Raw genomic sequence first — 12,387 nt, 5'->3', positions numbered from 1 at the left:
GAGTGCTGGATCTACCTTCTGCTGTAAGAATACATGGTTTCTGTAGAAAGCATGTTTTTCTTCTGAGCAGTAGCAAGTAGGAAGCTGAGCAAAATTAAGGTGTGGCAACAAGGCTTACTCGTGCTCCCACGTGAGAGTGCGCCATTAATCCTGGAGAAGGAAACCGTGGCAGCCAGCCATCTGTCTTGCAAGAAACAAAACGGAAATGGGGAGCTATTGCATCTTCCTGTACAGCAAAGATACTAGAGTAGCCAAGGGCCATCTTATCCTTATGGAAGCTCTTTCTATCTGCCTCATATCCCCAAAGAATTGGGGACAAAGGGCAGAGCACCTGAGGTTCCTTTCCACAATATCTGCTGCTGAACTTTCCCCTCTATAACAAGAACCCCACTCTAATCACCATGCTATGGAGGATGTAAGAAATAATGTAGCTGACAAAGTCTCCTACCACTACAGTAGCATTCCTTCTAGCTAAGGAACTTTTTTGGATATACAGTCACTGTAGTAGTGCTTGGTGCTGCTTGCTACAGGAAATCGCAGAAAAGATGGTTCCACATCATTTAATTTTTCTCAGCTGGCTTTTTAGAAAGCCTAGGGAAAAAAGGGTTACCTACCTCTTGTAACTTGTTCTTCGAGATATGTTGCTCATGTCCATTCCAAGTAGGTTGCTGGAAGGTTTTTCCACTAGCGGTACCCATCGGGTGGGCTCGGGCACCTTCATGGCACCACATGTAGGCTGACCAACTGCCTCTCCAGTTCCTTCTTGATGGATTACTTCAGCAGAGGGGAAGGTGGGTGAGTCTTGAAATAGACTTGAGCAACACATCTCAAAGAACAAGAGTTACTAGAGGTAGATAATCTGTTTTTTCTTCGAGTGCTTGCTCATGTCTGTTCCAAGTAGGTGACTCCCAAGCCTTACCTAGGAGGTGGGGTCAGAGTTCATGGAATTGTTGATTGAAGCACTGCTCTGCTGAATGTTGCATCGTCCATGGCATGCTGGGTAATGGCATAATGCGACATGAAGGTGTGGACCGAGGACCATGTTGCTGCTCTACTGATCTCATGGATTGGGACCTGGGCCAGGAAAGCTGCCGAGGAGGCCTGTGCTCTAGTAGAATGTGTCATCAGTGTGGGGACAGGTATCTTTGCCAAATCATAGCATGCTCGGATACAGGACGTGATCCACGATGAGATCCTTTGAGAGGACACAGGGAGGCCCTTCATCCTGTCCACCATCGCGACAAACAGCTGGTTCAATATATGAAATGGCTTTGGCTTTTTTTAAAAAGCCAGTGCCCACCAAACATCCACAGAGTGGAGCCTGAGCTCCCAGCTGTTAGCGTGAGGCTTTGGGGGGAAAAAGCTGGGAGAGAAATGTTTTGGTTGGCATGAAATCATGAGAAGACCTTAGGGGGAGAGGCTGGATGTGACTGAAGCTGTACCTTGTCCTTGTAAAAGATGGGAAAAGGAGGGTCAGATGTGAGGACCTTCATCTCGGACACCCTTCCTACTGAAGTTATAGCGACCAGGAAAGCCACCTTCCATGACAGGTAGAGTAGTGAGCATGTTGCTAAGGTCTCGAATGGAGGCCCTGTGAGCCTCGAAAGCACCAGATTAAGGTCCCAAGCCGGGGTCAGTTGCCAAACTTGTGGGTATAACCTGTCTAGTCCTCTAAGAAAACAACACACCATTGGGTTAGCAAAGACCGAGTGGCCTGCCTTTCCTAGGTTGAATGCTGAAATAGCAGCCAGGTGAACCTTTATGACAAAAGCCACAAGCCCTGATCCTTTAAATCAGGGGTTGGCAACCTTTCAGAAATGGTGTGCCAAGTCTTCATTTATTCACTCTAATTTAAGGTTTTGCATGCCAGTAATACATTTTAACCTTTTTTTAAAAGGTCTCTAACATATAACCAAACTATTTTTGTATGTAAAGTAAATAAGGTTTTAAAATGTTTAAGAAGCTTCATTTAAAATTAAATTAAAATGCAGATCTTATCCATTTTGTGTGATCCTTGCCCTTGCTTTTTCTTGCTGAGTTTTCCAATGTCTGGCACATATTTGGATACTTTAAGCTGCACACAAGCTTCTGAGTGATCAGTTAACTGGCTCCGAGAGGGACAGAGGAGAAATTTCATGTGTGCAAATACCTGTTTACACAGGTATGTGGATCCAAATCCTGAAAGCATTGCAAATACAGTTTTCTTCAAACAGTTAAATTTCAGTGGCAGGGATGTCCAGCAGATCAGAATAGAGGCCCCATTGTATCTCTTGGTAGCTTGAAGTGCACTCCACAGATCTCCAAACATTGATGCCCACAATTCTGAGCTTTTTAACTGAATGAGCTGCATTTCGAAATTTTCAACACCCATCCACTGAAATGCAGGCAAATCCAAGTCGCTTTCATTGAACTTTTCAGGTTTAATTAGGAAAAAAAAGCATTGGGCCAAATCACTGGAAATCTTGAAATCTGTCAGAAAATTCTGATTCCAGTTCTTGCATGTACATTCCAATCTCATAGACACTGACAGTGCAACGTGTCGATACCTCTTTTATGTTTTGGAAGTAGTGGAAAGTCAAAGTTTGAATATCCTGAGAAAAAACTGCTTGTTTTACAACATGATTTCCAGGTTTCATAAAGATCCAGAACCGTTTGCCCTGCACCCTGGAGATGGAGGTTGAGTTTGTTTAGGCAAGTGGTGATGTCAGTTAGAAACATGAGCTTACACAGCCATTTGTCGTCATCCAGTGCGGGGTAGTTTTGTCCTTTTTCCTACAGAAAGGACTTGATTGCATCAAAACAGTTTACAAAGTGCACAAAAACCTTGCCACAACTTAGCCACTGAATGTTGCTGTGAAGTGGAATGTCATTCTAAGCACTGTCTATCTCTTCTAGCAGTGCTTGAAACTGTCTGTGAGTCAAAGCAGATCAAGCAACAAGGAAATTCACAATTCACACCACTGTATTCATCACATTATTAAGCTCTGAAATAGAAATTTCAGCACACAGGTTTTCTTGATGGATGATACAGTCAAATTTGACTGTCGGGGGGCCAATTTGATCTTCAAGTAACTTTACAAATCCCTTCTGTTTTCCGACCATCTGTTATCACACAAAATATTTTTTCTGATGTCAACTCCTCGTTCTTCAAAATGGTTTACAAAAGTTTCCGCTGTATCTTTCCCCTATTGTTGTGCTATGCAGGGGTTTTAGGCAACAAAGTTCCTCTTGGATTTCATCAGAAGCACAATATCTTGCAACAACTGCCAAACGTGGAATGTCGTTTATATCCATGCTCTCATCAACTGCAACCGCTTCTTTTAATGCAGTTGTCTGCTTTTTGTTAATGTTTTCTGCCATTTCGCTTACTATCTCTGCCAGAACAGTTGAGAGATGAGTAAGTTTTTATTCTAGATACGATCGCATCTTTATTTGGCAAATCATTGAACAAAACCTCCCACCTGCTGAGAAAAACTTTTTATATATATATATATTCCCCATCTGTAAAGGGCTTTCCTTTTTTTGCAATGCACTATGCAATCTTGTAACTTCCTTCTCTGGCTTTATTTTTACTTACACTTAAGCATTAAAACTGCTTTGCTTCTCATATCCTGCTACTGTCTTTTTGATCAATTTCAGTCTTGTCTGCTTCAGCAAGAGAGGTTTCCTCATGCTTCATTTGCAAGTATTGTTGAACACTTCATGTGCAACAAACAACCCTTTCACAACAGAAAGCACAAAAACACGGTCCTTCTGAATAAATCTAAATGTGTCTGTCCAAGAAGGCTGAAATGAACGGACATCTAACTTTGCTTTCTTAGAAGCTGACACTTTGTCAAATGTACCCCTCAACTTAGGGGGAAAAAAATTGTGACAGACGGCATGCACAATGTCAAACGCAGTGCACTGTTCCACATGACATGATCGGGATGTAAGCAGCAACTCAGGACTTTAAAATATCCCAGTACAGGGGTGCTGCAACAATTTTTAAGATGGGGGTACTGAGCTGTGCCCCATTTGCCTGTCTGCACCCCCTCACTGCCCCAGGATGCCGGCTAGTGGGCCACAGCTGGGAGCGGCTGCAGAGCCACCAGGACCCAGGGCTGGCAGCGGGATGAGTGGGGCTGGCAGACGGGCCCTGGGGTGGCATAGGCTTGGAGCAGGACTTGCAGGGCTTGAACCCCTGGGTCTTGCTAATGAAAGCCTTCCCAAGAAAAAGCAGTTGGGATAGAAGGCAACCCCTCTTCTCCCCCCTCCCCAGCCCAACTGCTTAATACTAAGTAAAAATTAAACTAACTGAAACGTATAAAAAATACATGGGGCTAGGAAAATGTGGTAGAACTTGCTGAGCAAGATGCCACAGTTCCAATGACTGTCACTGGCGGTAAGAAGGAACTGAGGAGGCATTGGGTCGGCAGGCTCACATAATGAATGCCATGAAGGTGCCACTCCAGGGGCCTCCACAAGTGATCCGTTGGGTGCTGCTACGGGAAAAACTTTCTGATGCATGTGCACACACACACCCTAATTGGAATCAATATGAGCAATCACTCTAAGAAGAACTTTAGTTTCTTGAACTTGTTGAGGTTGTGCAGGTCCAGGATGGGTCTGAGACCCCCTTTGGCTTCTGGTATGAGGAAGTAACGGGAGGAAAAACCCCTTCCCCTTGGTTCCACAGGAACCTCTTCCACTGCTCCTGCCACTAGGAGAGTTTGTACTTCCTGTATTAGGAGTTGCTCATGAGAGGGGTCCCTGAAGAGGGATGGGAAAGGGGGGGTGGGAGGGAGGGGTTGAACTAAATTGGAGGGAATATCCCAGTTCTGCTGTGCGTAGTACCTAATGGTCTGAGGTAACTTGGGACCACACATGATAGAAATCATAGAATATCAGGGTTGGAAGGGCCCCCTGAAGGTCATCTAGTCCAACCCCCTGCTCGAAGCAGGACCAATTCCCAGTTAAATCATCCCAGCCAGGGCTTTGTCAAGCCTGACCTTAAAAACCTCTAAGGAAGGAGATTCTACCACCTCCCTAGGTAACACATTCCAGTGTTTCACCACCCTCTTAGTGAAAAAGTTTTTCCTAATATCCAATCTAAACCTCCCCTACTGCAACTTGAGACCATTACTCCTTGTTCTGTCATCTGCTACCATTGAGAACAGTCTAGAGCCATCCTCTTTGGAACCCCCTTTCAGCTAGTTGAAAGCAGCTATCAAATCCCCCCTCATTCTTCTCTTCTGCAGACTAAACAATCCCAGCTCCCTCAGCCTCGCCTCATAAGTCATGTGTTCTAGACCCCTAAACATTTTTGTTGCCCTTCGCTGGACTCTCTCCAATTTATCCACATCCTTCTTGTAATGAGATAGATGGGGCGAGAAGGGTAGTAACGGATCCAGCATTTGGGTTGGTGTGTTGCCCCTGTGCATACCTTCCTGTGGGTTGTGTTGCCAACCCTGAGCGCTGGTTGATAGGGGGTTGAAACTGGCGATGCCAATGATTTCTGCCCCTTCTACTGCAGTCCTGCCTAGAATGCCCGGGTTACAGGCACAGCATAGGTTGAGGTTTAAAATGCTTGTGTTGAGTGGCAGGTGTATGCAGCTGCACAGATTTTGAAGTGGCTCAAGCGACTTTTAAACTATGCAGCTTTAAGTCTGCTTTTTTCTGAAAATAAGGTGGAGCCTGTGATAGTGCCCCCCCATAAGGCTTTATGGAAATATACTATGAATATATGTGACATAACTGGAATATGTTCTATGTAACATATCTATGTGAAAGTTATTATCTACTGAATCCATTAGTCCTATTTGTATGCATGTATCATTTTTGTATTTGAAGTTATGAATATTGGCTGTGTACTGGCTTTATTTCTAAAGTCCGGTGGGGGGGGGGGGTTGTGTAAACAGATACTCGTATCTTTTTGATGGCACGAAATATTTTCTTTCAGTCCCTTTTGCTGTGGGGGTTAGAGAGGCCAGCATCTGCCACAGGGTCTTAGTGGTCATCTGTATTGTTTTAATAAGGGGGAGTGCCACCCTGGTGGGGCCTGTGGGGCATAATATGTCCATCATAGGATCTGACACCTCAGTGACCTCCTCCATCTGGAGCCCCAGATTCTGTGCCACCCTTCTGAGGAGCTCCATCAGGTGGGACAAGGATGTTCCTGCTACTGCCTCATCAGGTGAGGATGAGGAGGTGGCTTGGGCCAGTATAGGGCCACCTTGTCTGTCTGGTTCCGCAATATGCAGCCAGTCGTCAGTATCTACCCCTGTCTACTATGGCACTGCGAGATAGCTGTCTGGCCCTGGATGGGGCTCATCTAGCTGAGGCAACTGAAACAGACCCTGGGGATTGGTGGTATGCCCAGGGGGTCCAAAAGGGCAACTACACTGGCATCTGCCACTGCCCTTGGTGCTGGCTCCTCCTAACTACAAAGGACTCCAGCTCTGAGTCTGATACTGAGGAGTCTGAGCCCATGGTGGTGGGGTGCTGGACAGTCCCAAGGATCAGTAGAGCCCTGCAAAGCTGGGGGTATCCACTTCTATCTGTGGACCATTTCTGTAGATACAGATACTGTCAGAGCCCAGCCCGGATACAAAATTTGTAAGAGTGGACAGGCAGCTGTGAGGAACCACAGTGTGGATTCTCCACCTGTCTTGGGCAGAGGAGAGGGTCTCCTGTAGCTCCCCCCAACTGCCTGCCCGGCTCTTACGATGGCTCTGAGCTGCCCTCCTCCCTGACCAGAGCCTGGTCAGTGAGAGCAGTGCTGGCAGCTGTAGGGAGCCTGGGTCCCTCTACCTGCTCTGGGTAGGGGGCTGCTTGCCCCCCCCCCCCAGGGCAGCTGGAGGGACCCAGGCTCCCCTCAGACCCTGGCCACCTCAAAGGTCTGCAGTGTGGAAGGGAGATCCAAGTCCTCCATTTGACCCTCTTCTACTGGCTCTGGACTAGATGGATCCCTCTGCAGGCCTGGAGTCAATGGTGCTGCCTCCTGCACAGATGAGGTGGAGTGGTGCAGTATGGGTCACGCTCCACTAGCAGGCTCAAGCCATTTGAGAGCCCTCTGTCGGTCTTTTTAGGTTTCTTACACAGCACTGGCCACCGAGCGGTGCTGGGGGAGGTCTCCGAGTCCTACCTTGGTACGACATCCCTGATTGAGGCCAGTGTGCCAAAGAAACCAGGGCCAGGTCTATGGGACTCAACTCAGATTTGTGGCCTCAGGGCTGTGTCCATCAACAACAGTTTCAGTCTGTGGTCCCTTTCCTTCTTTGTGTGGGGGTGGCATCCTCTACAGGTTTTGCACCTATCCTGATGGGATTCCTTTATGCACTTTAAGCAGGACGGGTGCGGGTCACCCTTTGGCATGAGCTTTTGGCAGATCCTACACAGCTTAAACCCCTAGGACCGAGGCATGCCCTGAGCAGGGGAAGGGAAACCTGACTAACAAGGGTGTTCAAGCACTGCCCTAAACTACAAACTGACTCTTGAAAACTATTTATAGGTAGGATATGAGTACACGAGGGGATCATTTGAAAATGGGAGAAGAGAATGCTCTGAGGACTGTCACTGGTGGTAAGAAGGAACTGGAGAGGTGGCAGGTCAGCAGGGACCTATATGTGGCATCCTGAAGATGCAACTCCAGGGGGCACTGAAGCTGACCAGACAGGTCCTGCTAGGGGAAAAACCTTCCCACGACTGTGCATGTGGCAAGCCCCCCCTACTTGAACTTAAATTTAACACTTCCCCCACCCATTAAAAGACACATTCAGGGAATGCTAAGGCATGCATTCTAGTTAAGAAATAAGAATTAAGGTTGCCCATTCCTAGTGTAAATGCCTTATAATTCTTAAATACATCACTGCTTTTTTTTTGGTTCATGCAACAGTGCTTAAGGAAAAATTCAGCCTTGTGTAGTCAATGTATCTGGCTCTAGGACCCTGGTTCATTTACTTTAGAAGTTGGAAAGTATGTAAAAAATGGGGTAGGATAGTGCAGGAACAGCCAGGTTGGTCTTGCAGTTAGGTAGGTGAATACCATTAGAGAACTTGATTCTATGTATGACTGTGATGATAGAAAAACCATGTAAATCAAAACTTTCCTAGGGGGTCACTTCTTTCTGGGTGCACAGCTTAAGACAGCAAAGGCCTGACATTTCAAAGTGCAAAACATTCAGAACTGCAGCTGAAGTCAGTGGGAGTTATGGATACTCACTGTGGGATGGAGGAATGAGCACAGGCTTGAGTCAGGAGGTCCTGTTCTCTGGGCTCAGTCAAATAACACGTCTGCTTTTCCTACTTGCAAAATATGTAGCTACCTCTTGCATGTGGGTGCTGAGAAGACTAATTACACAACTGCATACACTACTACCTTTTGCCACAGGATCTCCTACCTCAGTCAGTGCACAAGCTGAACGATACTTAGAAAGGGGGAGCTGGTTGGTTGGTTTTTTTTAGCTCCTGTTATGGAGACCTAGGCCGCAAACTCTGCCCTGAATATGGAATTATGACCTCATAGACTTTCCTGGGGTGCTTATCACACCTCAGCACTTAACTATCTGAATGTATCGTCATCTTCCCTGCAACAAAGCAAAGTCACCCCTGCCCCCCTTTTAACAGACTTAACTAAAGCAGAAAAATAAGCCTTAATTCATAGAAGTGCCCATTAAAACACACCTCCATGTCTTTTTTTTTAGAATATTTAGTTTTGTACATTTGAAGCACAAAATAGGAATTAAAGACTGTTGTACCACACATGCTTACCCAGGCAACCTTAATTGAAACTATGTAGAAATTTAAAATATTGGGTGCAGAGTAGTTCTTAAGCTAGGCCACATACTAAATGTTGCCATCAGAAGCTAGCTTGGACAGACCACAGACTCCTAAGTTTAGAAGTGCTCTGCACAGTTCTACTAATTGGACAGAAGGCAAGTTAAGTGGGATAATGCAGTTTGAGACTCCCACATGGTTGTGCACAGGTTGAGCTGCTGAAATCTAAATATCCTGGGGCCTAACAGTTTAAGGTGTTCTGTATCAGTATAGTTAAAGTGGTACAACCTACCTCTTGTGGACAATTACCAGTGGTTTGAACAGTCATGCCCCTAAAAACAGTGGATGCAGACCAGGCCTAAGTAAATATAGCTAATGTTGAGAAATAGCTAACAGATGGTGCTACCACCATACAGGCACAAAGGCTCTCTTGTTCCGAGAGCAAGGCAAGGTACATACTTCCTCCATTTAACCAGCTTTAAAGGGACAGCAACTTGCCTGAAAAGCTCACTTCCACCTTAAAATTTCTCTAGTTTTAGCATTCAGTAGGGGTTACTTCTGTTTTACTTTCTCCATTTGATAGCACTTCAGGTATAACCACCTTTCCTGCTGAGCTCCTCATGGAGTACTTTTCCATAGGACAAGGTAAGAGGCATGGCACTAGTTCATAGAGCATGCTATGAAGTAACTAAGCTCAACGGTTACTTTTAGGATATTGCTCTACCAGTTACAGATCTAGCTTTTAAAAACTAAATTCCTAAAGAACTAATAGCATTTACCTGTATGTGCTAACAGTACTGCTAGCTGACAGTGACATGATTCTGTGGTCACTTGTAGTTTAGTTCTGGTTTAAGAGGCAGCATAAGTGCTTGCTCTAAGCACAGATGGCATGTCACATTTCAAGATAAAGAATGAATTTTAAACAGGATCGTTGTTGTTGATCACCATTTATTTTAAAGACATGAAATGCCAGCAACAGAACATACTGAGTCAGCACGTCAGGCTGGACAAATACTTGATTGTAGCCATGTTTCTGTGGGTTATGGGCAGCAGCACTGAGTTACACAAGGAGACAACAATTTCCCTTCCATGTTCCTGGCAAAATTGTCAGACAAGGCAAAGGATGGACAGCTATTGAACAAGTGGTATAAACCATGCAAGAGTAACAAATGATGTAAGAATAGGTGTGTAATAAATATTTGGTTGAAGTTAGAGGAGAAAGAGGGAGGCTCAGTTTAGTTAATTAAAAAAAATTATCCTTCGGTAAAAGCTAGTTAAGTGTCCTACTACCACTGAGTGAGCAGCAGTACAGTCCAGCAATGATTTTTTGTAAGTGTTTGGTACATAGATCAGTTTCAAATAGATTAATTTCCCACTTCATGTGAGGAGAAAGGGCTTGAACAAATTGTCTCCAATGCTAAAGCTCCCAGGATAAAGAAATGATGAGTGATCAACATTTATTTCACACCTAGGCAGGAACCACTAACACTGTAGACTAGTGTTCAGCTTCATCTTCAACTACTTCAACTCTGCGAGGTCCATAAAGTAGAACATAAGCTATATGCCAGTCTCCACCCCCAGATAACCTCAAAATATCTTCAGGTGTAACAATGCTGACTTTGTCATCATCAAACTTAATCCATTCATCTACAAAAAACAAAGATAAATTAAACATGTAAATATAAGAATTATGTCTAGTATCCTTTAGGAGGAAAGTTTAAACAGGACCTCAGTATTGACAACACTTTGTTTAAATGAAAAACTTAACTGCACTGGTTAACTTGTACAGTTAGTTAATAGCACTGAAAAGGATATTACCTTGTTTCCTTTTTACCCAAGATACATAATGACCAGAGGAACTAGATCTTCCCTGATGTGTTAGCACTGCCTGTAGGTCGTAAAAACCACAGTTATTGGAGCCAATATCTGGAAAAAAAATTGCACCATACTGATTACACAGAGCCCAATGAGTAAGATCAATCTGCACGCAGTTTAAGCTTGCCTTGCTAGAATCACCTTTAGACTGCAATGTTTACGGCTAAGGATACAAATGTCACAGAGTTCATGGATTCTGTGACTTTCCAGGACCTTTGTGACTTCTGGGGCAGGACTGGCGGTCCAGCTGCAAGCCCCTGCCAGCACTCAGGGACAGGTTGCGGGCTTCGGTGAATTTTGTTTATTGCCTTCCACCTGTCCCTGACTTTTACTAAAAAAATTTAACCTTACTGACTGCAGATAATACATTGTTCCATTTAAATAGAACTGTTTTAAGCAACCCAGGTCAGCTTTTTCCTTGTACCAAGAGTTAGATTGTACTGGCCTGACATTGGTTGTCAAATGTATCAAAACCCAAATGCAAAGTACAGCTCTCTACTGCAGGTTACAGAATGGTTCTACAGTCAATGGGAAATAGAACATTTCAGGTAAATAAAGAACAGCTGTTTTTGCAGATTTAATAACTGACATCATTCATGCTGTTCAACTTGAAAGGAACCCCAATGACATCACTACCATTCACATGTAGTAATTTATCACCACACTAAATGCATCACTTAAGTCAACTATTTACTAGGGTTATTTTTTTTTAGAAAAGGGGAAACGATTTTGTAGTCTGAATTAGGATAGAAGAAATCCTGCTGAGTCCAGTGAGCTACCTTTGAGAGCATGCTGAACTTAAAAGCAGATCTCATTTTACCTGCCAACATTAGTTTTGGAAACAATTCTCTTTTCACATGGTAACTTAGCCCTGGTCTACACCGTGAATGAATATAGGGCTCCTGTGATGAAGTGTCTTAAATAGATAGCAAACATGTCTTGACTTGCCATTAATCTCTCCATTCCATTACACTGCACCAGGGTTTCTGATAATTCATTTTTAAAGTCATGAAAAATAAAGTTATCTGATGGAGAGATTTTCCCCCACATACAAGATAATTTTATCCTCGCTTAATTAGGATACAAGTTTTAAAGTGACATTAAACCTCTCAAAATTCACTTACCATCAGGAAAGGAAAATGGTTCATATTTAACTTCTTTCTGTGCACCATCACCTTTACTAGACTGGAAAACAATTTTTTTATTATTAATTTTAAAATGCTTTACTATACTGTATCAAAATGTATGGCCTACATCTTTCAAGAGAGATTGTTTGCCTTGATTTTTTTGGTTGCTTGACATGAAACACCTTAACAGAACCTGATTTCCAAAATATGCTCAACACCCACATTCTGAAAATGACACCAGTAAGATCTCGAGGTGGGCACCCAAAAATCACCCAACAGGGACAATATAAGCAGCAGAAAATGTGAAAATGGACTGGAGTGCCAACAAGATTCTGCAATAGAAAGTTTTCATCTCTTCCTAGGGTCACTCTGAAAGCAGGGGAGAGGCTAGAAAGGAAAATAAAAAGATGGGAGGCAAACTAAATGCAAATCAGTTCTGTTCACAATAAACCCCTCTTCTCCCCCATCTAAAAGGGAAAAAAATCCTCCTCCTCCAAAGACTGAAATGAAAGCTGATGGGGCATGGGATATGAACAGTCCAGCTTTAGCAACAGCTATACAATGGTATAGCTTAATGTACAACTTAACATCTTTTTTAAAGAAGAACCTAAAGCAGTGTACCATACAGG

At 44.0% G+C, this 12,387-nt stretch overlaps 1 protein-coding gene across 2 annotated transcripts in view; it reads right to left on the bottom strand.

The window, feature by feature from the left end:
• Positions 1 to 9,687: 9,687 nt before the first annotated feature.
• USP14 (ubiquitin specific peptidase 14) overlaps positions 9,688 to 12,387 on the bottom strand; it is a 35,946-nt gene continuing 33,246 nt past the window's right edge. Inside the window, exons 14-16 of one of the 2 annotated variants that reach the window (XM_084619813.1) lie at positions 11,756 to 11,816; positions 10,575 to 10,682; positions 9,688 to 10,403 (exon numbers count right to left, since the gene is read on the bottom strand). In XM_084619813.1, the coding sequence (XP_084475939.1) occupies positions 10,252 to 10,403; positions 10,575 to 10,682; positions 11,756 to 11,816 (321 nt within the window). In that variant the 3' untranslated portion in view covers positions 9,688 to 10,251. The remainder of the gene's footprint in view (positions 10,404 to 10,574; positions 10,683 to 11,755; positions 11,817 to 12,387) is intronic. The other variant, XM_084619814.1, reaches the window with a different exon arrangement.

Source organism: Lepidochelys olivacea (assembly GCF_965140295.1).
Source record: "Lepidochelys olivacea isolate rLepOli2 genome assembly, chromosome: 2".
Taxonomy (NCBI): domain Eukaryota; kingdom Metazoa; phylum Chordata; order Testudines; family Cheloniidae; genus Lepidochelys; species Lepidochelys olivacea.
Note: the sequence above shows the minus strand (reverse complement) of the source record. Positions and strands in the feature narration are given on the sequence as shown.